Below are 22,785 nucleotides of genomic sequence, written 5' to 3'. Positions count from 1 at the left end.
ATCAGGACTAGGTTAACATTATTCACTTGTGTAATAATTTTGATTTAGTATTTGTTATAAGTCTAGATTATTTCAATGTAATATTGATTTCCCCCCAACATTTATCGACAGTTGGTTTTGTCTTATTGTTCCTCGACTCCTCTATGGTAGGCATTTTGATAGTGTTAAATGTTTTACTGTGAGTCATTTTGGGCACAGTTTGCTGTGGAAAAGGAGGACATGGCTAAACAAAATATCAATAGGTGGTCAAGGTAAATGTGTGTTCTGCAAAAATCCCAATCTGTGTGTGGCTGTTTGTAGACTCACTGGTTGTTCATCCTTCCTGCAAAACATTCCCCAAAACATTTCCCAAAGTCCTGAAGTACTGTGGCCAAATTTTCTGCATATTCAGTAAGATCTCTGCTGTGCTCCAAAGAATGCCTCTGGAGCTCAAAGAGTTTAGTTGGGGGTGGGGGGTGGGGGAAGAGCTGCACAAGGATCACATGGTGATGTTTTGCAGTTAAAGGAAGAACACATACACACTTTGGGCCACTGAGTAGTGTGCGCCATGCCAACCCCCTGAAAATTTCTCAGAAAAGAGGCAGAAGCACAGTGAGTGGTAGTGGAGGAAGAGTTCCCAAAAATGGTGGATGGGGTTCAGTCCTGTACTGGTATAACCAGATCAAAGAATCTGTGGCACAGAAGTGAAAAAACAGCATTTTAATATCTTATGTTGATTTCGTCTATAATAAAGTACCACATCATTCAGCGTTTCTTTGGAGGGGGTTATGCTGTGATTTTTATTTTTAAAGCTAAGGTTGATTTTAAGTGCAGAAAAAGAAAAGAAAAGAAAAGAAAGAAATCATTTAAGAGTTTCCATGAATTACATTGCAGAATGATATTTGAAATAAAATTGAGAGGTGAAAAGTGTGCAGATGTTATAGATGACAAATTAACGACTTGAACATAGGGGCATTTCAGGTATTATTCCCATAGCAACTAAAATTTCCCTCTGCCTTTGGTGTTTCCACTAATAGACATCAATCCCTCAGAAAAGAAATAGTCAATTGGCAGAATGCCATCAACATTACAGTGTATGGCTCTGGAGATTCCTTGTACTAACCCCCCAAAACAGGACTGTGGCTGATCACGTTTTCCCAGTACAGCCACATACACCTGTTTGCCAAGGGGCTTTGTCTTAATGAGATTTGTATAGAAAGCTGCATTTCACAAAAAAACCATTTTTTTAAAAGAGTGCTATAGCCCTGTTCTATTGCCTAAATTCTTTTTCTCATCCAACTGGAGGCTAAAAACAAAACAAGCTCCACCCCTCGTAGATAGTCACCAACATGCTCAAAATGATGAAATTGGGGTGGGGGTGGCAGATGTTTAAATTGAAAACAGAACTCCCTTGCATATTTCAAACATAATTTTTATTCTCATTAGCCTTTCCCAAAGCACTGGAACAAGTTCCATATTTGCCTAACTGCTTCCCTACTGTAAAATTTCCAAAGGGTTGGTCTGTCCGAAGCAAACAACACTTTCACCTTAAAGACTAACAATTATCATTGAAAAGCCTTTGTGGACCTGGCTTCCACTAAAAAACAAGAATTATGATGATGATGTTCAAGTGAGTTGCCCAAGGCATTTAATATTTTGCATTAATATATATACTAAGCATTTATAGATCATTACAGTGGTACCTCTGGTTAAGAACTTAATTCGTTCTGGAGGTCTGTTCTTAACTTGAAACTGTTCTTAACCTGAGGTACCACTTTAGCTAATGGGGCCCCCCCACTGCCGCCGCAAGATTTCTGTTCTCATCCTGAAGCAAAGTCCCGAGGGACTACTTCCGGGTTAGCGGAGTCTGTAACCTGAAGCGTTTGTAACCTAAAGTGTTTGTAACCCAAGGTACCACTGTACAAAGTGCTTTTCACCACCACCACCACTGCTCAATCCACCCTCACCACAGAACACCCTTTTTCAAGTAGGATTTGAGTTGTTGATCACATATTTTGGGTTGAATTCCCGAGCACTGGTCAACTATAACAAGCACATACTTGGAGTATGGCATAATTCCTAATCTGAGTTGTGTATCTAAATCATTACATGACAAGAGTAATATCCAAACATTCTATACAGAGAACCCTACAGTCATGCATGAACACTGTAATCTCTCCAACTAAAATACAGATTCCCCTCCTACGCCACTCTTGTGCTATAGCAGCAGATCCACTTCTGAAAACATTGTCCAACCTGATGGGGAACCTGCTGTAGCATGATTAAGCCCAAGAACCCTGGAACAGCAATTAACACTGCAATTCACAAGTGCTGTAAAGCAAATATTACCTTCATTTTTTCCCCACTGGCCTATAAAATTTCTTTAAACAGTATACTTTCAACAGGGAAATCCCTCACAAGCTTAAAAAGTTTTCTGATGTTCTAATAATTTTCTGATGTTCTAATAATTGGGATAATTTGAAAGGGAATCATAACTGACATTGAATTTGCATTCCTGAGAATCTACGGACATGTTGGTAGATAATATTCAAAAACATGAAAGGATTTCTGTGAAGGGCTCATGTTTTTAAAATAAAAACAAGTCAGTCCTGATCTTACCCAACACTACTTCTTGAACCCATGTAAAAAGAGGGGGGAGAAGAGTTTCCAGACTCCTGTTTCTTGTTCGAAATAAAGTAATTTAGAAAGAACATGTCAAAAACCGTCAAAGGAAGTGCTGTTTCCACACTGACAGCATGGTATGTGCAAGCCCTTGCACAAGTAGTTGTTTTTTTTAGAGTGCAATCCAATGCACATTTACTTCGAAGCAAATCCACTGTGTTCAGTGCAGCTTACTCCCAAGCACACATACTTAGGGTTTGTTTTGGAGGTAGCGTGCCTCCAAAGAGCTGCTAAATCACATGCTAAGCATGCAGAACTTCCCGTGTTTAATCCCTGGTGTCTCTAGATCAGGGGTTGGCAAGGTTTACCACACCTGGGCTGGTTCACTCCAGCAGAGATCCCTCTATAGGGCAGACTGCGTGCGCATGTGAGTGTGTGCACGATTTCCGGCGTCTGCACATGTGCAGACGCGATTTCTGTCACCGCGGAAGTGAGTCCCCATGGTGCGTCGGTTTAGCGCCGAGACTCGTTGAGTGGGCGGCTCGGTTTGAGGTGGCTTGTGGGCTGGTTAAGTGACCCCTGTGGGCTGTTTGTGGCCCATGGGCCTTAGGTTGCTGACCCCTGCTCTAGATAGAGCTGGGAAAACTCTTCCCCGAAACCCTGCAGGGCTGCTGCCAGTTAGTGCAGAAAATATAGAGTTAAATGGACCAATAGGCTGATTTGGTACAGTGGTGCCCCGCAAGACGAATGCCTCGCAAGACGGAAAACCCGCTAGACGAAAGGGTTTTCCATTTTGGAGGTGCTTCACAAAACGAATTTCCTATTTTCTTGCGAGTTCCTGTGGGGTTTTTTTCCTTTCCCCCCCTTTTTCTAAGCCGCTAAGCCGCTTATCAGCTGATCCGCTAAGCTGCTTATCAGCTGATCCGCTAAGCCGCTAAGCCGCTTAACAGCTGATCCGCTAAGCCGCTTATCAGCTGATCCGCTAAACCCCTAAGCCGCTAATAGCGCTAATCCGCTAATGGGCTTGCTTCGCAAGACGAAAAAACCGCAAGATGAAGAGACTCGCGGAACGGATTCTTTTCGTCTTGCGAGGCACCACTGTACAAGGTAGCTTCCTATCTTCCATTGGAGGCTGTCGTGTACACATTAGGAATTGTTTAGTTGATTAGTCTTTTTATCAGTTGAAGAGCTCCAGCCAGGAAGCCGGCACCATTAAAACATATTTGTGAAATTACTTTAAAAACCTGGTGCCATCTTGTAAGAGATAATAACCCTCTCTCTTACACACATATACAAATTGCTCTTAAGTTGGTGCCTGCTGCGACACATGCATGCATGATCTAAATGCAAATAAATTATCCTTTTTTTGAAAGAAGTATTGTTTTTCTTCAGCTTTATACATATTAAGGCTGCTATCCTATGTACATTTATCTGGGAGCAAATCCCATTAAAGACAGAGCAAATTGCTTCCAAGTAAGAATGAACTTAGTTAATTAATTATACAAGCTTTAATTAAGATTCTTTTAATCAGTTGATAATTCCAATTTTGACAGCATCACTCACAGAAGTTTAACCTTAGACATTTTTGCCTAGCTAGCGTGAGATGGCTATAAGCACAGCCTTCAATATGCAGAAACTACAGCCAAGGGACGAACTTAAAATTTGCATTCAGATTCAAGTAGGGCAACAGGTTCTGAAAGGTATAAAATTACTACATACCTTGCGCAAGCATATTGAACTCCAGGAAGAGAGCAATGTGGTAAAGTTCCATAGCTTCTTCAGCCCTTGTCATGTTTGGCTTTCCTGCTACAAGAGCCTGAACTTCGCTTAAACTCCCCACTGAGGGACTGCTGTGCAAAATAGAGAGGTCCACCAAATCTGTGTACATACAGTTTAAAATCACTCTCACGTATTTTTTTGGTATGATAGATTCATCCAGTATAATCCTTGTTGGAGTCCTTAGCGTTCGATCTGTGATTTCTTCACCGGTCCGTATTCTCCGCTGTAGTAGATGTCGAAAAAACGGGGATCGTGATGAAATTATAGCTTTGTGCGCTCTGAGCTCCTCATCTAAGCAGCTCTGACTTCCACCATAAGCTTCAACCAGTTCAGAGTCAGATGAAAAGCTGAGAACCACATCATAGTAACACATGTAGTCCAACAGCCCTCGCATATCAACATCTAAAGAATTTGGTGTTCCAAATTCTTCACTGAGCTGCATAAGGATGTCAACGTTTTGAAATCTCGAGTCCTCCATTCCAAATTCTCCTGTGTACAAGTAGTGTAACAATGCAGAAAACATGGGCAGGTCTATGCCAGCTGTGTTGATATCCATTATAATCTCTGCACCGTACTCCGGTGAAGAAGAAAGTAGGGTCTTAAAAAATGGGCACCTTGCAGCCAAAATTGCACGATGCACAGGGAAGCAAGTCTCTTGAAATATTAGATCTACATCCGTACAGTATTTGAACTCATACAGTTCAGCCATGTCTTTCTGCAACGTTCTGGCTTCTGGTCTTGCCAAACTAGCTTGTAGAGAAAGCTCTTTTAAGGCTAATGTTCCTTCATACTCTTCCACTAACGCATTGACATCTCTAACATCCCAGCCTGAGAGTAGCTCACGCATCTGCTTGGCATGATCGGCAGACCGGCTAGACTTTCGACGCTTAATAAACTTCTTTTTGAGGGTGGCAAGCCCAGAGCTTTTCTTTTTCTTGTCTTGAGGTTTCTCATGGCCATGGTCAAGGCTATACAGTTTGGATTCACAGCCATAGCCTTGATGAGAATAGGAGGATGTTCCTGAAACAAAAAGGAGAACTGTGTGTGGATCTAATACGGAAAACCCTGGAACACATGGTAGTTAAATGTGTGCAGCGAGCATGTTCTATGCTTAAGATAATATTTTATTCTCTTGCTAATTGTGCTCTTTTAAAAGGTGCATTTTATATTTAACTTCCTTAAGTAATGTTTTCTTTTGAAATGTTAATTTTTTTAAAACTTTGCTGCATTAAATGTGCATTCTGTAGATGACCTCCTTTGTAATGCTTTAGTCTGAAATCTTTAAGACAATATTTTAGTTTCCTGTTAATTATGTTGCTATGAATTTATGTTATATAAAGTGGTACAGAAATGAAATAAACAACAACAACAAATAGTAGTAGTAATAATAATAAAATAATAATAATAATAATAATAATAATAATAATAATAAATGCTAGCGGCTATACAATTATACTGCACACCTGATCTATAGTATTAAGTGACTTACAATAGCAAATTGCCAAAACACAATAATAAAAACAAAAACCTTCTATAAAGGCACAAGGTAGAGCAAAAAAAGTGGACCAACCAAGTCAACAACCATGGACACAAAAGCAGTCACATGCACAGGAAAAATTTTAAGTTGGCAGTCTTCCACTTGTCAGACCTAGGACCAACAGTTAGCCCTCACCTGTAGTACAGAGACACTTTTTAAAACAATGAATGTTCCCATTTCACTCTCATCAGATCCCCTTCCCCTCTTTCTGCTTCTCTTAAAAAGAAAATAGCATTGGCAATGTTGTCTTGTCTTCGGTAAGAGGGGTACCAACCTATCGGTTAAAGACCAATGCCTTAGAAAACACGAAGATTGAGTTTCCTCCTTTTCACATCAGCTACGAAAAGGAGAACTGGCCTGAAACTATAATCATTTATCTGGAATATGTGACTAAGTGGGAAAATCCCACTTGCTTTCCTGTGATTTCACTATTTTTATCTATTTTATGTCTGTTCATTATCCTGTTTCTGAGGACTATCCATGTTTGCTAGTCATATACGGTCTTCTGGAAAGCCAGTACAGTGAGATATCTTACAAAAGATACATTTTTTTTATTTTAAAGATAACTGCATCCTGCTTGCATCATTTATCACAGAGATAAGTGGCTCCACAGGACAGATCATTACTGGGATTGGCCTCGCAGGGCAAATCTGACAGGCAAGCGGGCAATCACATGCCATTATAGTGGTGCATAACTGCCAGGTGGGCACTGCTGCCCACTTTTCAATATCCCTTGCATGGGATTTCCATGCACCCTGGTTGTCTGGCTCATGGGAACCTACAACTGCTGCAAAACTGTTCTGTTGACTGCAGAGGGGTTGAAGACAGTTCCTGCAGTCCCATGTGAGCCTCTGGAGCCTGAAAACAGAAGTGTGGGTGGGGCTGTTGGAAAGCCTTTTGCAAAACCACTCTTTGAAGCAGTGCCCCCCTCCTTTTAACATCACTCAAGCAATGCTTAAAAGGAGGGAGACTGCTTCAAACAGCAAGTTTGCAAAGGCCTTTAAGACAATCCCCACACTTCCACATGAGCCTGTGAAGACTCACACAGGAGCCTTAAGGCACTTGGCAGAAGTGGTCTTTGTAGAAGTTCCATGCTTCTCCTTTAAGAGAGCATTGGTGGGGAGAAGAGAAGTAATAGTGCCACTGTATTCTGCTCTGGTCAGACCTCACCTGGAGTACTGTGTCCAGTTCTGGGCACCACAGTTCAAGAAGGACACTGACAAACTGGAACGTGTCCAGAGGAGGGCAACCAAAATGGTCAAAGGCCTGGAAACGATGCCTTATGAGGAACGGCTAAGGGAGCTGGGCATGTTTAGCCTGGAGAAGAGGAGGTTAAGGGGTGATATGATAGCCATGTTCAAATATATAAAAGGATGTCACATAGAGGAGGGAGAAAGGTTGTTTTCTGCTGCTCCAGAGAAGCGGACACGGAGCAATGGTTCCAAACTACAAGAAAGAAGATTCCACCTAAACATTAGGAAGAACTTCCTGACAGTAAGAGCTGTTCGACAGTGGAATTTGCTGCCAAGGAGTGTGGTGGAGTCTCCTTCTTTGGAGGTCTTTAAGCAGAGGTGTTTCCTGCTTGGCAGGGGGTTGGACTCGATGGCCCTTGTGGTCTCTTCCAACTCTATGATTCTATGATTCTAAGCCTGCAATGTACAGGCTCCGTTGTCTTCTCGCCTGCCCTCTTGCTTAAATGAGGACACAGGTGATGTAAGGTGATGGGCAGGTGGTTTGAGGAAAATGACTTTGTGGGACAAATTGGACTCCCCGTCAGGTCAAAATATCAGCTTGCAGACCAATTCAGAACCTTCTTCTATGCACATAATCTTCTGGGTAAGCCTAGCATCTAAAAATCTGAGGCTCATTCTTAAGAATGTTATGGTAAAGGTAAAGGGACCTCTGACCGTTAAGTCCAGTCGTGGACGACTCTGGGGTTGCGGCACTCATCTCGTTTTACTGGTGGAGGGAGGTAGCACCTAACAATGTGAAATGTTTGTAGTCCCATGACAGACATAGAAAGCACTTCTGTCTTAAACTGTTTGCACCTCAAGGCAAACTGATGCATGTTTACGTAACAATATCTATATCTGATTAAATTGATGCCATGCAAAGGTTCCTCATACAATGGTTTCATTCAGCTTCTATATTGCTTTTCACTCTCTTGTGCTTTTGCGTAAGTATCATATACTTGGCCCAAGTATAACACAGAGTTTTAATCCACTAGCAAATACTACTTTTCTTAGCTGCCACCGCCTTATGGTGTCTTGGATAGGCCACAAAACAAAAACAGAAGGCATGAGAAGCAAGGTCTCTGGCCCTGTTTCATCTAACCAAGTTTCTGAGCTCTCTTGCTGATCTGGGCATGAAGCCAAGTGCATAATCAAGCAGTCTTAAGATGACTGTGTTAACAACATAGGTGAAATCTAATACTGATAACTAGTCAGTAAGAACTCTTTAAAATAAATAGATTATATTAGATTGAAGTACATAGGTACAACATAAAAAGCAACCCTCACTTAGGCAAAATCCTTCCTCTGGTGGACTGGATAATACTACTGAGCAGGAGATATAAGCTTGTAAGTTCCAAAACATTAATTTTTCTAAACTATTTCAATTATGGAGCAAACCAAAAGGTGCCTGGCTCATGGGATCAAAAAAGAAAGCACCCTCCCCCATGATACACTCTGTTTAAAACAAACTGTAGTTGATTTGACAAAATTGTTGCTCCACCCCTACAAAATGAACCAATAATTGTTGCTAGGGGGAGGTCATGTGAAACGCCAATCAAGACTAGGCAAGTCAGGGATGACATCATATGCAACCAAGCCTCCTGAAGTTTGTCCTGCAGCAGCTATTACCATTTAAATGGGTGAGTCCAGGACAGAACATGTTTAGAGGATGCCCTGCCAGGTAACAATTTAACATATAACAAATCAACATTTCCACCTGGGAGGTCCAGGAGGATAGGTCAGCTGTGTGACAAAGAGGATTAGGTTACACTAATCTGCAAGCTTTATGATGGAGGGTGTGCTGAATCTCGGCAACATTACGTTATGTTGCAACAGTTTCATTGTTTCACAGAAAGCATGAAACAAATCTGCTTTGCTTACGTATAAAATCCTACATAGATATGCTTGTTCCATTTTAATTAAGGGCCAAGAAAGCAACTCAACAACAATTCTTACATTTCCATAGAACAATACTTTTGGGACTGTCCTGAAATCCATTTTAAAGATACTCTGCAAGTTTATTATAATTACTTTCAGTACCCTCTTAATATGGATTTGCACTCAGACTCTTCCCTGTTCAATTCCACAAGTTGGTTGTAACTTTTTAAAGGAAAGCTTGAAAAAGAAGCCAAACCCTGCCTTGTTCCTGCTACACACACCTGGGGCCATTTTACCATGGATCCTAAAAGGCAGTTCAAACAAAAAAGATCTAACATGACTTTCAAAAAATGCTCCAGAGAAAAATGAACAAAAACCAGGCTTGCTGCAAGTTGGAAATATTCAAGTAGTAATTGAGGCTTCAAGGGAAGCCTCCAAAGGACTTAGGGTTAATTAATACCCAAGATTTACCTTGAGCAAGAACAATCTTGCTATTAAGTCTGATGGGCTAACAATGAGACGTTCTTTTAATAGTGTACTTATTCCAAGTTTGTGCCAGAGGCAAAATCTGACAAAATCATGGAGTTCAAACACCAATCTTGCAGGAAGCCTAGTTTTTAATTCTGAAATCTGCAGTCTCCTACCTGTTTCCAGCCCCACAGTGTTGGGGGGGGGGTGGAAACTCATTTTTGTTAAGTGCGTTCTCCTTATCTGATCTGGCCTTTTATTTTGTGGCAGCCGAGAGAAAAAATTTATCCATGAGAAACTGACTTGCAAAACACTTTGAACTTTAGAACAACTTCCTCATGCCACAGCTTACACACACAGCTGAGCAAATTGTATTTTAAGGGGTAGCTGATTGCCCAATAAAGCTAAAGTGACCCTTGTTCACTCCTATTCCTAATGCACATATACTTTACTTACAGTGGGACTTGCGCCAGCCCACCCTGCTGCTTGCTTATAAGCCTAGATGTAACATGCATGTGGAACCTACAACAATAGAATGATATATCTCTAGGATCAAAAATCTGCAATCTGGGAATTCTTACTTCTGATTTCAATTAGCCACAGTTTAGCATTATGGCCACATTCTAAACTGTGGTTGGTCTTAACTATGGTTAGTTGGAACAAGATAGCTGCATAACCCATGTCTTGAAGCTGGCGTGTTTCAGCTAACCATACTTAAGAAGGCCAATGGGTTTGTCAGGCTTCAGACATCACAACAAGTGTGGCTGGTTTAAAAGAGATGTGAAAACTTCCATACACCTTCCTGCTGCACCTGAGAGGAGGAGCTAGTGAGGGAGTCTGGGAGAGGCTAGGCATGCTCTCTTGACATTGAGACCATTGTCACCTTGTATGGACACTTTTTGATTTTGCTATCCAGGGAGTTTGAATAAGTACTACAATGCATTTAATTCAAGGTAAGTATTCCAAATGTAATAATTAAAAAGTACATCCAAAGCAGATAAAAACACATTTTGCCATGGTAGTTACCAATTATGAACATATTAGACCAGTTCTTTTTCACCTTGGTTGCCTCCAGATTGAGTTCTGGGGCCAAATCAAAGTGCTGTTTTTTACCTATTAAACCTGCATGTATACACCTAACATCATCAATGAATGCCCTTTGTCAAATGCCTCTTAATCCTATTTAGAGATTGGCTACACAAGCAGAGAATCTTCACTACTGTGCCCCCCCCCCCCAATTACAGGATGCTCTCCCTAACCTTACATTTTAAAAAATGTTTTGATGTTTGATGGTTGAATAACCTTAATTTAGTGCCGAAAAGAATTTTAAACTCTGCTGGTTGGATGCATGTTTTAACCTTATAAGACTGTTATTTTGCTTTTATGTCAGTGGATATGCTTAGAGTTACATTGTACTGCCCTGGTTGTTGGCTTTTAGTGTTTACTTGAGTCTATTTATGATTTTGTTAAGTCCTTTTATTTGCTCATTGCTCAGAGAACATTGTTACAGAATGACTCATAAACGTAATAAATGGAAATTGTGTGAACCCACAAAGTTCACAGTATTCTAGTATCTTAGATCTATATAACTTGCTAGTCTTTCTTTCTTTTCTTTCTTTCTCTCCTTTTTACAGATATCACAAGAAAACCTATGCCCTGGAAATTAAAACTTAAAGACAGGAGAAACTTACCTATGAATGTCTGTTGTGCCTGAGAATTTCCCCCTACCCTTGGGGAACACGAATGAGGGTAGTTCGAAGCATTAGCACCCATTTTCTTCAGTCACTCAGGCATTCCACTTGCTGGCTCATCAGCACACAGTTCCATAATCCATTATAAAACTTCAAGACATGGCTCAGGTAGGTTCTTTGCCTCCATTTCTAAACAAAAATAATAATAATCATAATCACTGCTGTCTTCCCAAGGACACAGCTGTACTTAATACTGTACTTAATTCAGTAAGAGAACATTCATTATGACAAATGCCTGAGTGAGAAAAACACATTTAGAATGCAAGAGCAAAATCAGCAGTGCTGCTACAGTTTAAGAGATTGGTAGCCCAATGTTATGCATGTTTGCATGGAAGTAAATCCCACTGTATTCAGTGGGGAATAGTGCAGCTTTAAAATGTTTAAAATGTTTTCACACATTACATTTAAACCACAGCAGTTTAAATAAATGCAAAATCTGTGGTAGCCAATATGGACATTTTCAAGACAATCCTATTTCCCAGCTCAATGGATGGCCTTAGGTCAGCCACTATTTCCGTCAGCTTAACCCAACACGGGATTGCCATGCAGGACCTTAAGTACCTTGGTGAAAAATTGGGTTCCAGGTGCTTTTTGCTACCGGCGTGTGTCCAATTGCAAATACATGGAGATTTCTGGGTGCCAGGTTAGCGACCACAGTTTAAAAACCTCTGCCTTACTCCATAGTTAATACTATTTCCATTTCCACTGTGTGTGTTTCTCCTTCTTGCATACTGGGACAAGTACACTGTTGTAAGAGCAAGCTACAGTCAAGCAATAGAGACCATAGAATGATGGAATTGTAGCATTGGAAGGGATCACAAGGGTCATTTAATCCAACCACCTGGTGAATAGATATTCTGTTGGGGCAACCACAACCTAGATTCAAGGTGCTGTTTGGCGCCTAGCTTATATACACCCAAGTTTCTAACTGGTTGGGTTCTCAAGGCAATGAAGTGCTGTATATGAGGGACCAGGTCTTACTGCACACTTTCCTTGTGCTGAAAATATGCCATCATTTAATACCAAGTTACGGTATCTGTTCAACTCAGGCCCTCCTGGGCCTTTGATGATGCTACCCCAGCTTTAATTGTTGTTTAGATGTACATTTTTATATTCAAAATGACATTTGAGGAAAAAATCACTTCCTATAAACGTTTCCGATGTGAAGGTATAGTGGTTTTATGCAACTCATGAGCACCCAAAAAGTGCTGTTACAAATCTATCTGTCTGTCTGTCTGTCTATCACCCGCCCTTCACCCCAAGGTCCAGGGCAGGTCTCAACATTAAAAGCCATTAAAAACAACTTGCACCCATATAAATAAGATGGGTCCTAAAAATATACACTTTTGGGACAAATACAATGGTACCTCGGGTTACATACGCTTCAGGTTACAGACTCCGCTAACCCAGAAATAGTACCTCGGGTTAAGAACTTTGCTTCAGGATGAGAACAGAAATCATGCTCCGGTGGCGCGGCAGCAGCAGGAGGCCCCATTAGCTAAAGTGGTGATTCAGGTTAAGAACAGTTTCAGGTTAAGAACAGACCTCCAGAACGAATTAAGTACTAAACCTGAGGTACTACTGTATTGGACTACTGTAATCTGCTCTATAGGGGGCATCAGCTCCTAGGCTTTGATCAAAAGCTACAACTGGGGCCAAATACTGGGGCCAAGAAGGCTGTTAGTACATTATACCCTTGGTTCGAATCCGCATGATGAGGTGAGCTCCTATTACTCTGTCCCATTGCTCTTCTAGCTTCTGTCAACCTAGCAGTTCAAAAGCACACCGGTGCAAGTAGATAAATAGGTACCACTGTGGTGGGAAGATAAATGCCGTTTCCATGCACTCTGGCACTCATCATGGTGTCCCATTGCGCCAGAAGCGGTTTAGTCATGCTGGGCACATGACCTGGAAAGCTGTCTATGGACAAACACTGGCTCCCTCGGCCTAAAGCGAGATGAGCGCTGCACCCCATAACCCAGGGGTCCTTTACCTTTTTTACATTTACCCTTTTCTGATTGGCAGTTTGCACTGGTTGCCAATTTGTTTGTGAACCAAGTTTACGGTTCTGGTATTGACTTATAAAGCTCAAAATAACTTACGGTAAGACCCCATTATCTAAGGCAATGCATTATCCCACCTGAACCTGCCAAGCCACTCAAATCTTCAGAGGAACCCCTCCTGGAAGTGCCTCAGCCTGCTCTACTTGACCAGGCATCAACCAGAAAAAGGGCTCTCCCTGCAGTGGTGCCTGCATTATAGAACAGTCTCCCCACAGGGACCAGGCAGGCACCTCGGTAACATATTTCTGATGACAATTAAAAACACTTTTGTTCACCTAGGAATTTGTGGATTGGGAATTGCTGGCTCTATTTATTGTGCTTATGCAACTTATTTGGTATATTCTGTTTTGTTTTAACCTAACATTGTTGATCAACCTGTATGCTGCTTTGGTAAACCACATGAAAAGCAGTACAGAAGTATTTTCAGAAATAAAATAAAAAGTAGAGATGTGTGTGGTTGTAAGTCAATGTAACTGAGTTGTGATATGTAAACCTACAAAATGAGATGTGCTGCATGTAGGATCTTGTATGTGAAGCAAGGGAGGCACTCCCTTCCCTGTAGCGCTTTTGAGTCTAACAAAAAACTGGGTGTGTGAGAGTGAGTAAAACAGCAGACAGATCTTGAGATACTGTGCTGCTTTGGCCACATGACCCCAGTAACCCAAGCCATGCACATGGGCGCAAGTAGGAACTCTCTTTGACAAAGGGTCACCACTTTTTGTTGGGTCCTGTCTGCAAAGAAAAACAGTTACAGCCATCTACTTAGGTTCAATTAAAATGGACCATGGTCAGCAATGCCGTGAAGGGGACAAGATCAAATGGACTTGTTCCAGAAAAACATGTTTTACCTTTCTCAAATTGCAACATACCATACTGCATCATAAGCAGTGCATTATGCCTCCACAACCACAGGGGCCGATCTTTTTTCTTATCTGTGGGGTACATTTGGCTGAAATGAAACCATTCCTTTTACAAATTAACAGTTCTGCATGAATCTCAAGGGAAATTTCTATAAGATCATGGTTCGCTGGAACTTGGCCCAACTAGCATGAGCAAAAAACACCCAGCAATAAGCAACCGGTGTTGAAAATGTAAAACTTTCACATGATTGGGAATGCGCAATAATTAAAATATTTTGGGAGCCTGCACTAACAGAAATAAAGAACATCCTTTGTCAGAGCTCCACAGAGACCCTTTTGCAACAGTATCCGGATACTGCAAAAGACTAATTTCAAAAGACAACCAAGAAACAGTAACATCAGCAAAGATGGAAAGTGGAAAAATTCCCTACGCTGTCAATAAATTCCTGGCTCTCCAGAGTTTAGGAAATGGGTTATATGTCTAAGCTTGTAAACTTAAAAGTAAGAGAAGGAAGGCAGATAGAAGACAACTTCTTTGTATTTTATTGGAATAACGAAGGGCAAGAACAAACAAATGCATATACAGTAAACTGTTAGGAGACGTTTTGAAACATGAAACTTTGCTTTTATAGCAGATTTTCATTTACTCTTTCACTCTAAATGACTGACAAGAGTGCAATACAAAATATCTTAACATATATACCTCAATTTACACAACTGATACTTATCAGTTATAAATAGGGTCAGTTCAGTATCTAATACATTAAATTTTTTAAGATTAAGTACAGTATTGTCTCATGTACAGATAACTTATATAATACTATTTTATGAATATTCTTTTTCTTTGATCTTTTTGAATAACAAATAAAAACATACTTCTTTGCTAGGGCAGGTTTAGAACTGAGTCCTGGCATTGTGCAATTTTCATTTTTATGGCTCCACCACGAGGGTTTGCTTCTGATGCAACACCACAAACAGACAGGAAGTAATAATATTGGAAGCTGCCTTATATCAGGACAGTCTATTTGTCCACCTAGCCAAGTATTCTCTACTCTGACTGACAGCAACTCTCCAGGGTCTCAAGAGGAAGTCTTTCCAATCAGCTGATACTTTTAACTGCAGATGCCAGGGTCTGAAGTTGAGACCTTGTGCAGGCACAGCGTGTGTTGCACCACTGAGCTATTTCACACACTTAACTAATACCCTCTTTTCAGCATGAGCCATAAAGTACCTTATTTTTTTCCTTTCACTTGTCATTTAAAAACCCTAAATTCCAGGGGCAGGTCACATCTGTTTACATCTTGCCCCTGTTCCTGTACTTCCAACTACCCTAGTTATTTCTATCGCTACTGCGTCTGCAGGAAACCTCATGACCAGAAGCTCAGATGTAACCAGACTAGTTATTTAGAGCTGTGTACACATTCGGGCCTAAGAACTCTCTTCAGGCTCAGAAGGCAATGCAGGTACATAACAACGGCTGCTGCGACATGGCTAGTGTGAGTATAAATACTAGGTGCATTGGCTTCTGCCCATTTCCTAGTCGATAAGATCAGTACTTTATGCCTGTTGGACTTTAGACTCACCCTCAATCCTTCCTCCTACCTCCAGCAACTGATCTCAGAGCTCAAGTCCTGGTAAGGCAGCTCACAGCCAGACCTCCCATTAGGTAGAATGAGATTCTTGCCTCAGGCTGCTGATTTTGGGTGTCATGAAAGGGCATTATTTAATCTATTTTTACTGCCAGAGAGAGAGGTGCTTCTGGGATTTTTTTTACCTGAAATGCCAAAGTAGCTTGACCAGCCTTGGTTGGGTACTATGCACCTTGACCGGGGGGGGGGGGGGCATCATTTACTGCTCCATTGTAGGCAGAAATATGTATTGAACCACCCCTGCCAGGCTCTGCGAATACATGGGAGGCTATAGCATCAGTTGGCATGGAGACATACAAAAGATGTTTAGTTTTAGTTTTAACTAGCGTTTAGTTTTAACTTACAACTAAAGTCACTGTTGTAACCTCTATTTCATACAGGTGGAAATTCCTTTTGCCATTTTGAAAAGATGGTTTTTTCCCCCCTCTTGCTAAATAAAGAATAGGAGTTCCCCGATTAAACATGGTTAGTTTGAGAAAAACTCCCAAGCTAATGACTCAACTATGCTCTTGTCCCTTCTCTGGATGGAAGAAATCAACACAGTCAGTTAGCATTATCACCGCTACAGTCTGAATACTTTAAAAAGGAGCAAAGGTGAAAGGCTACTCAACTCAATGATCTTCTTACAAGGACCTCTTATGTGTGCCGGATGAGCTGATGCCCTCCCCCCTTGCACAGTTATTTCAATTATTATTACAGTGGTGCCTCGCAAGACGAAAAGAATCCGTTCTGCGATTCTCTTCGTCTAGCGGTTTTTTCGTCTTGCGAAGCAAGCCCATTGACGGCTTAGCGGATTAGCGCTATTAACGGCTTAGCGGCTTTTAGCGGCTTTTAGCGGCTTATCAGCTTAGCGGATAAGCAGATAAGCGGCTTAGCGGCTTAGAAAAAGGGGGGGGAAAGGGAAAAAAAAGTCGGAAAAACTCGCAAGACATTTCGTCTTGCGAAGCAAGCCCATAGGGAAATTCGTTTTGCGAAGCGCCTCCAAAACAGAAAACCCTTTCGTCTAGCGGGTTTTTCGTCTTGCGAGGCATTCATCTTGCGGGGCACCACTGTATTATGTGATAAAAGACCTGTGAAAAAACACACTGATAACTGCCTTGCGAGATCAAGGTCCATCTAGCCCAGTCACTAAACAATGTTAATATACCAGAGTGAATTCGTCACTGTCACATTAGCAATAGCTACAATTCCTGTGGCAATTAGGAAAATATGTCCATGGCCAAAGTTATTCACTAACCAGTCCCTGATGTTATATAGCAGCGCTATAACAGTATACAGAAAGCTTGCCTTAAAGTGGCTATTCACTAATGTGGTGAGCAATTCTTCAGAGAAACTCGCCAGACACACAGTTTAGACTAGGGATTCACTTTCCCCTCTGTCACCCCATGACATGATAAGGGTGACAAGAGGATATAGCCGCCCTTTCTATATGAAGCTGCAGACCAAGCAGGAATCACTCATACTGTTACACTGAGGTTTTTTGGCAGGGGCTCAGTACAACAAAGACAATCTGCATTCCTCCCCAGCTTCAAGTTAGAGATGTGGATTGTGCTGGCCATTTTGGCAGCCAGCAGCTTACCACCCCTCAAACAAGATCCTGCCTTTCCCTCTGCATTACCCTTGGTTGGCCAGCAGGAACACAAGCTCATGCTGCCTTCCCTCAGTTCATGGACTAAGGTAAGGCAGCAAGTTCATGGACATTTATTTGGGAGTAAGCCCCATTGAACACAGTGAGGCTTAGGTTCAAGATGAGCATCTTGGCTCAACTATTAAGGCCAGCCAGAATTTGTGTAACCCAGCTTTTGACATACAGTACTATAAATGGAGATAAACACCAAAAATTGCATCTGCCTAACTGTAAAGTTGCCTTCAGCCCCGGTTCCAAAATCCCTGCTCCAAAGTTATCATTTATCACACATCAACACTGGAAAAATGAAATGTGCTTGATCACCTAGAAATGCAACAGCAGCACCCAGGAATTTTGATCATTTACTCAATTCTATGTGCAGTGTAATGCTGGCAGCATAAAAAAAAAAATTCCAAGGAGTACTGAAGCCAAGGAATCTGAAATATTTCTTGAGCCCTAGCATCCATGTTTAAAAGTTATCCTCCTTCCGTTCTTCAGTTTTGGGAAAAACATAAAACCACAGCTAGTACCTTTCCATTGATTTCCAAGATGATGGTTATATACCCAACATTTTAGCTCACTTTTACTGCTAACTGAAACATGAGGAAGTGCCAATTCCTCCCAAACAAATACAATACTCAGCACATAACAAATGTACATGCTTCGTGCCACAAAAAATATGCAAATTACTCTCCCACAAATTTTTAACAGCTTTTCAGTGTGGTACTTAAAAAAAATTAGTTGCATGCAAAACAGCAGAAATCTCTATTTGGGGAAGATGAATTTAAATAAGAATGACAAACTGTAATATGTCAGCACCTAGGTCTGCAATACAGCAAACATCTCAGGTTCCCACCATTCCACAACTTTAGAATGTCTAAGGAAACTGGCAATAATTTGAGGCATCTGGGCTTATAGCCAGGAGTCCCCAGCCTAACAAAAGCTCTGTGTACAACTGGGCTTTGGGTAACAGCCATGCTTTTGTATACAAGTTTCCTCTCAACACCAGCATTTTCATACTATTTTCCACTAGGACTTCAAAGTGATTAAATGACAAGGTGCAAAACAAAAAATGAATATTGTGCAGCCAAATACTTCAAACTTCTGTTTCTTCCCAAAATGGGTATTCTCAGAAGAATAATGAAACAGCCAAATCTTCAGAGTATGCAAAGCCTGTTAATGTGTGAACTAATGTTATTTAGACAGATTGGCTTTTAATGTTATAATAATGTGAGAGTCAAAAAGGGAGAGAGGGAAAAGTAATCCAGATACACTACACTAGATCGTAAATTGCAAAACTTTTTCCTGTTATTAACTTGTTTTGAGAAATTACAAAACAAAAAAACAAGCACTGTGTTCTTCTAGCAGACTATATCCATTATAATAGCTCTGCAAACCTTACATTTTCCCATACACATACACGGCTTTGCTTGTTGCTGTGTACATATAAAACAACACAAATTGGCCAATACAGGGGTGTCACAGAAGGGTAAAGCCCAACAGGACAAGACCCTAGGACAAGGGTCAGATCTACCATTCTTGCTTCCTCCATCGTTCAGAGCTTGGAGAAAAAAGCTGCAAGTGTATTGTAGATGGCCACCAACTTGGATGCCTTTAAGAGAGGATTAGCCAAAACTCAAGGACAAGGAAATCAAGACCTCCTCGTCATCACAATGGTTATGCTTTACCTCCAATATCAGAGGCAGTGTGCCTCTAAATACTAGTTGCTGGGAATCACAGGTGGGCAGAATGCTGTTATGCTTGGGGGATTCCCAGAGGCATCTGGTTGGCCACTGTGAGAACAGGATGCTGGACTAGATGGGTCACTGGACTGATCCAGCAGGGCTTTTCTTATGTTCTTGCTGTTCACACTCTCATACGATAGACCTGAGACACATGTTCCCAAAAGGCTGATGACTACTGTGGTATAACTTTAGCTTATAGTGGTTGTCTTGAACTGATGCCACTAGTCAAAACAAAAAAAAATTCCTTCCAGTAGCACCTTAAAGACCAACTAAGTTAGTTCTTGGTATGAGCTTTCGTGTGCATGCACACTTCTTCAGATACACAGATGCCACTAGTCTCTGTCCTCACTTAAGTTGGGAATTTATTTGTGCCTCCACACTCCAAATTCTGTTCAGTTTATCTAGTGGAGGGAATAATTTGGCCCTCAACTGCTTATAATAAATTGAGATCTGTTTTTCCAGCTGCCTAGATATTTCAAGATTGCCCAGAGATGGTATATCTGAATGTATGGCCAAATGCAGCAGGGTAACAATCTAAAATTATCTTTAATATTCTCTAATGTCGCAAGCACCTTCTGGAGAGCCAAGTGCCTCACATCTTTCCTAGCCCACAATTTTCCAAGTAAAAAACTGATTTTAAAGCCCTGAATTAGTGCTGTCTAGTGAGGATATGGATGCAATTTACGGTTGCCAGATAAGCTTTTTTGGTTCAACTTTTGTTGAATACTGCCTGTATAGTACATTCAATAAGATGAGTAAAACCAAGATCAGTGTAAACAAAGTGAAAGATTGTATTTTTCTAGTTTGACTAAACTAGAAAAAGCTGGATAAGAAGTGGATAAGAAACTTGGGGAATAATCAGGTGCATTCATTCCTCCTTGGAACTCAAACCATCTCTGTAGTCTCAGAAAATTCCGTGTCCCTCCATTCCACTAAAGCTCAGCTGACATTTACAAGATTCACATTTCTGGAAGCAAAGTAGAAGCTAGGGCATGACACACACTGGAGTGAATAAGAATACTAGGGGCTAATGTGCCTCAAAGTCTACTCAACTATGTGAATTTTTATTTTCTGGCATCCACTTTAATTCTTTAAAGTTAGAAAATGCATGAACTAAGTGAATTATTAGTGTGATTGAAGAGACAGTGATTTCTTATTTTTTCTATAAGATAAAACAGCACCAACCTCTTCTTCCTTGCAAGACCAGCCAAAAGGCATCTTTACCTTTTATAACTTTGTTCCAATTACATGCATGACTACATGTGCTCTGCCAACTTTCCATGTCAGAGAAAATTATCTGTCTCAAAGATTAAATGTCATTAAGTCTGTATATGGTATATAAGATCTATGCAAAGGAATTTTAGTTTCACTGAGCCAATATTTATTTCTATAGCACCCCATCTATATTTCTATGGCACTCCATCTATGCTTCTTTAGCAGAAACATCTTTAGCATAAACACACCAATTTATAAATGGGTTGACAAACAGCAGTACAATGGGTAAATATTTCTTAAACAAACCCATTCCCCACAAGCAAACAATTTTAACACTTCATTAATGCTAGAGTGAGGCAACACACACACATACACGCCCCCCTCTGTACACCCTACTAAAAAGTCAATGAAATGAATCTTAGTACCTTTTCTACTGTTTCATGTCACGCAATGCCTACAGTATACAACCCAAGTTTCCTTAAGTAGAGGGTGCCATCTCTCTGCTTAAAAATCTAAATGTTCCTGAAATTTGTCCTATGCAAATCCTGTATGTGGGTGCCAATGCATTCTTGCATTTATCTCCATTATGTGATCTTTCACTTTTCAGCCCTCCAAATATCATTTTTTATTACCCATTAACACTTAAAGACAGGGGATCCTATTTACAACCCAGTTCTCTATCCCCCCCCCCCCATTGTCTTTACTAGACAATATGGAGCAGAGTTCCATTCAGATACTACATTTCTTCAAGTTGCATTTCTGGAACTAAACACATGGAATCCTTGGCAGAGTGATAGTGTTCATGCAGTGTTTCCTGGATATCCATAGACACTGGCCTCTCGTAGTTAATTTTAACTATGTTTGAAGATTGCTTAAACTAAAGATTCCTTCACAAATTTTAACTTTTACAGAAACTGCATGGCTCACAACATATGTGAACACACTGCAAAACTGGCAATCAGATTATAGTTTGCCTTTATTTATTCTCTAACCACATAACAAACTCCTGCAACCAGAATGCAGGATTCACGGAATGTGCAAGTCTAGAGTTGGTTACTCACTTAGCATTTTAAGCTTATAAGACTATTATTTCCTTTTTATAATTATTTATATATTTATCTACCGCTTACTACCAAGATGGTCACAAAGTGGCTTTCAAAAATAAATATACACACAGAAATTGAAAAACCATGTATGATATAATATAGAAGCATGGTAAGCATGGGGGGGGAGGGGGAGAGCTCCTTTCAAAGTTTATCACTTGCACCAAAAAGGGGTTGCAAGAATTACCAAATGCTAATTCAATACTGCGAAGCTGCAAATGTGCTGAGATGAGAAATCATGTTTTTAAGAGTTTAAAATGCCACAGTTTACACATTACCTAGCACATTGACCCTGTAATGGTATACGTTATATGATTTCCCCATACTCATTTTCTATAGGTTGGACATTTATATCTGTTGTTTAAGAATGGCCAATGTCCTGAGAAGATGTAGCTCAAGAATGTCTGGAGGTCCTGAGGTTCCCTACACATGCACCACAGTGTTTTGTTGCATTTGAATTGCTCATCAGCTATCAAAAATAATCTTGGCCTAGTTTTAAAAGCCTGTATGACAACAAATGACATCATTGTTATATACTAGTAAGTGATTCAGTACTCAAGTACCCATGACTGCGGAACAAATGTCCAACACACCACTTTAAAAAGGAAACTATATTTACAATCAATGTTATAAGAAACTAAAGGAATTCACTGATCAAGAAAAACGAATTACTTAGTAGTTCCATCTTTTACATGTCTACTTAAGCTCCACTGAGTTGCATGGGGCTTACATATAAATAAGGTGCATAGAATTGCAGCCAAAGAGTAATTTTACCCATTGAGAATTCAGCTCGGGATATTTGTTTAATTTCTTGGTCCACCAAGAGGAAATTATATCTTTCAATTTGCATCAGGTGGCCCTCCCTGTAATTCTGAAATGAACCTTAGCTTGAAGGAAAAAATATACTTGGGAAAATAAACCTCAAATGAAAATGATTTATGAATTAGCATACAAATGGATCTACTTTCCATTTAAGTAAAACTATATGCTTCACATTAATATTGTGATAGCATAGTTCACAAAATATTTCCTTCCAAATCTCAAAATTCCAGAACTGATGCAACCAAAATTAAAGCCCTTTATGTCCCACTTTTTTGATGGTAAAGCTAGAAACAGTAAGCATAGCTGTTTTTGACTGATTTGTGGCTTATCCACTGAAGTCTGTGCATATGGCTCTTTACAGAACACTGGTCACCAGTGGGAAATAAGAGACATTTCTACCATTTGCAGAAGATTATCTGGCTTGTCTTTTGCAGTGCTACTGTGATCTTTAAATA

The 22,785-nt window shown here is 40.5% G+C and overlaps 1 protein-coding gene across 2 annotated transcripts in view; it reads right to left on the bottom strand.

The window, feature by feature from the left end:
- The window catches only part of BTBD7 (BTB domain containing 7), a 74,758-nt gene that overhangs the window by 36,933 nt on the left and 15,040 nt on the right, over window positions 1-22,785 (bottom strand). For both annotated transcript variants that reach the window (XR_013832208.1, XM_079947963.1), the window contains exons 2-3: window positions 11,187-11,375; window positions 4,321-5,400 (exon numbers count right to left, since the gene is read on the bottom strand). Coding sequence is in view for 1 of the 2 variants with exons in the window: in XM_079947963.1 (XP_079804089.1) it covers window positions 4,321-5,400; window positions 11,187-11,268 (1,162 nt within the window). In the remaining variant the exon portion in view is untranslated. The remainder of the gene's footprint in view (window positions 1-4,320; window positions 5,401-11,186; window positions 11,376-22,785) is intronic.

Source organism: Podarcis cretensis (assembly GCF_951804945.1).
Source record: "Podarcis cretensis genome assembly, chromosome: 1".
Taxonomy (NCBI): Eukaryota; Metazoa; Chordata; class Lepidosauria; order Squamata; family Lacertidae; genus Podarcis; species Podarcis cretensis.
Note: the sequence above shows the minus strand (reverse complement) of the source record. Positions and strands in the feature narration are given on the sequence as shown.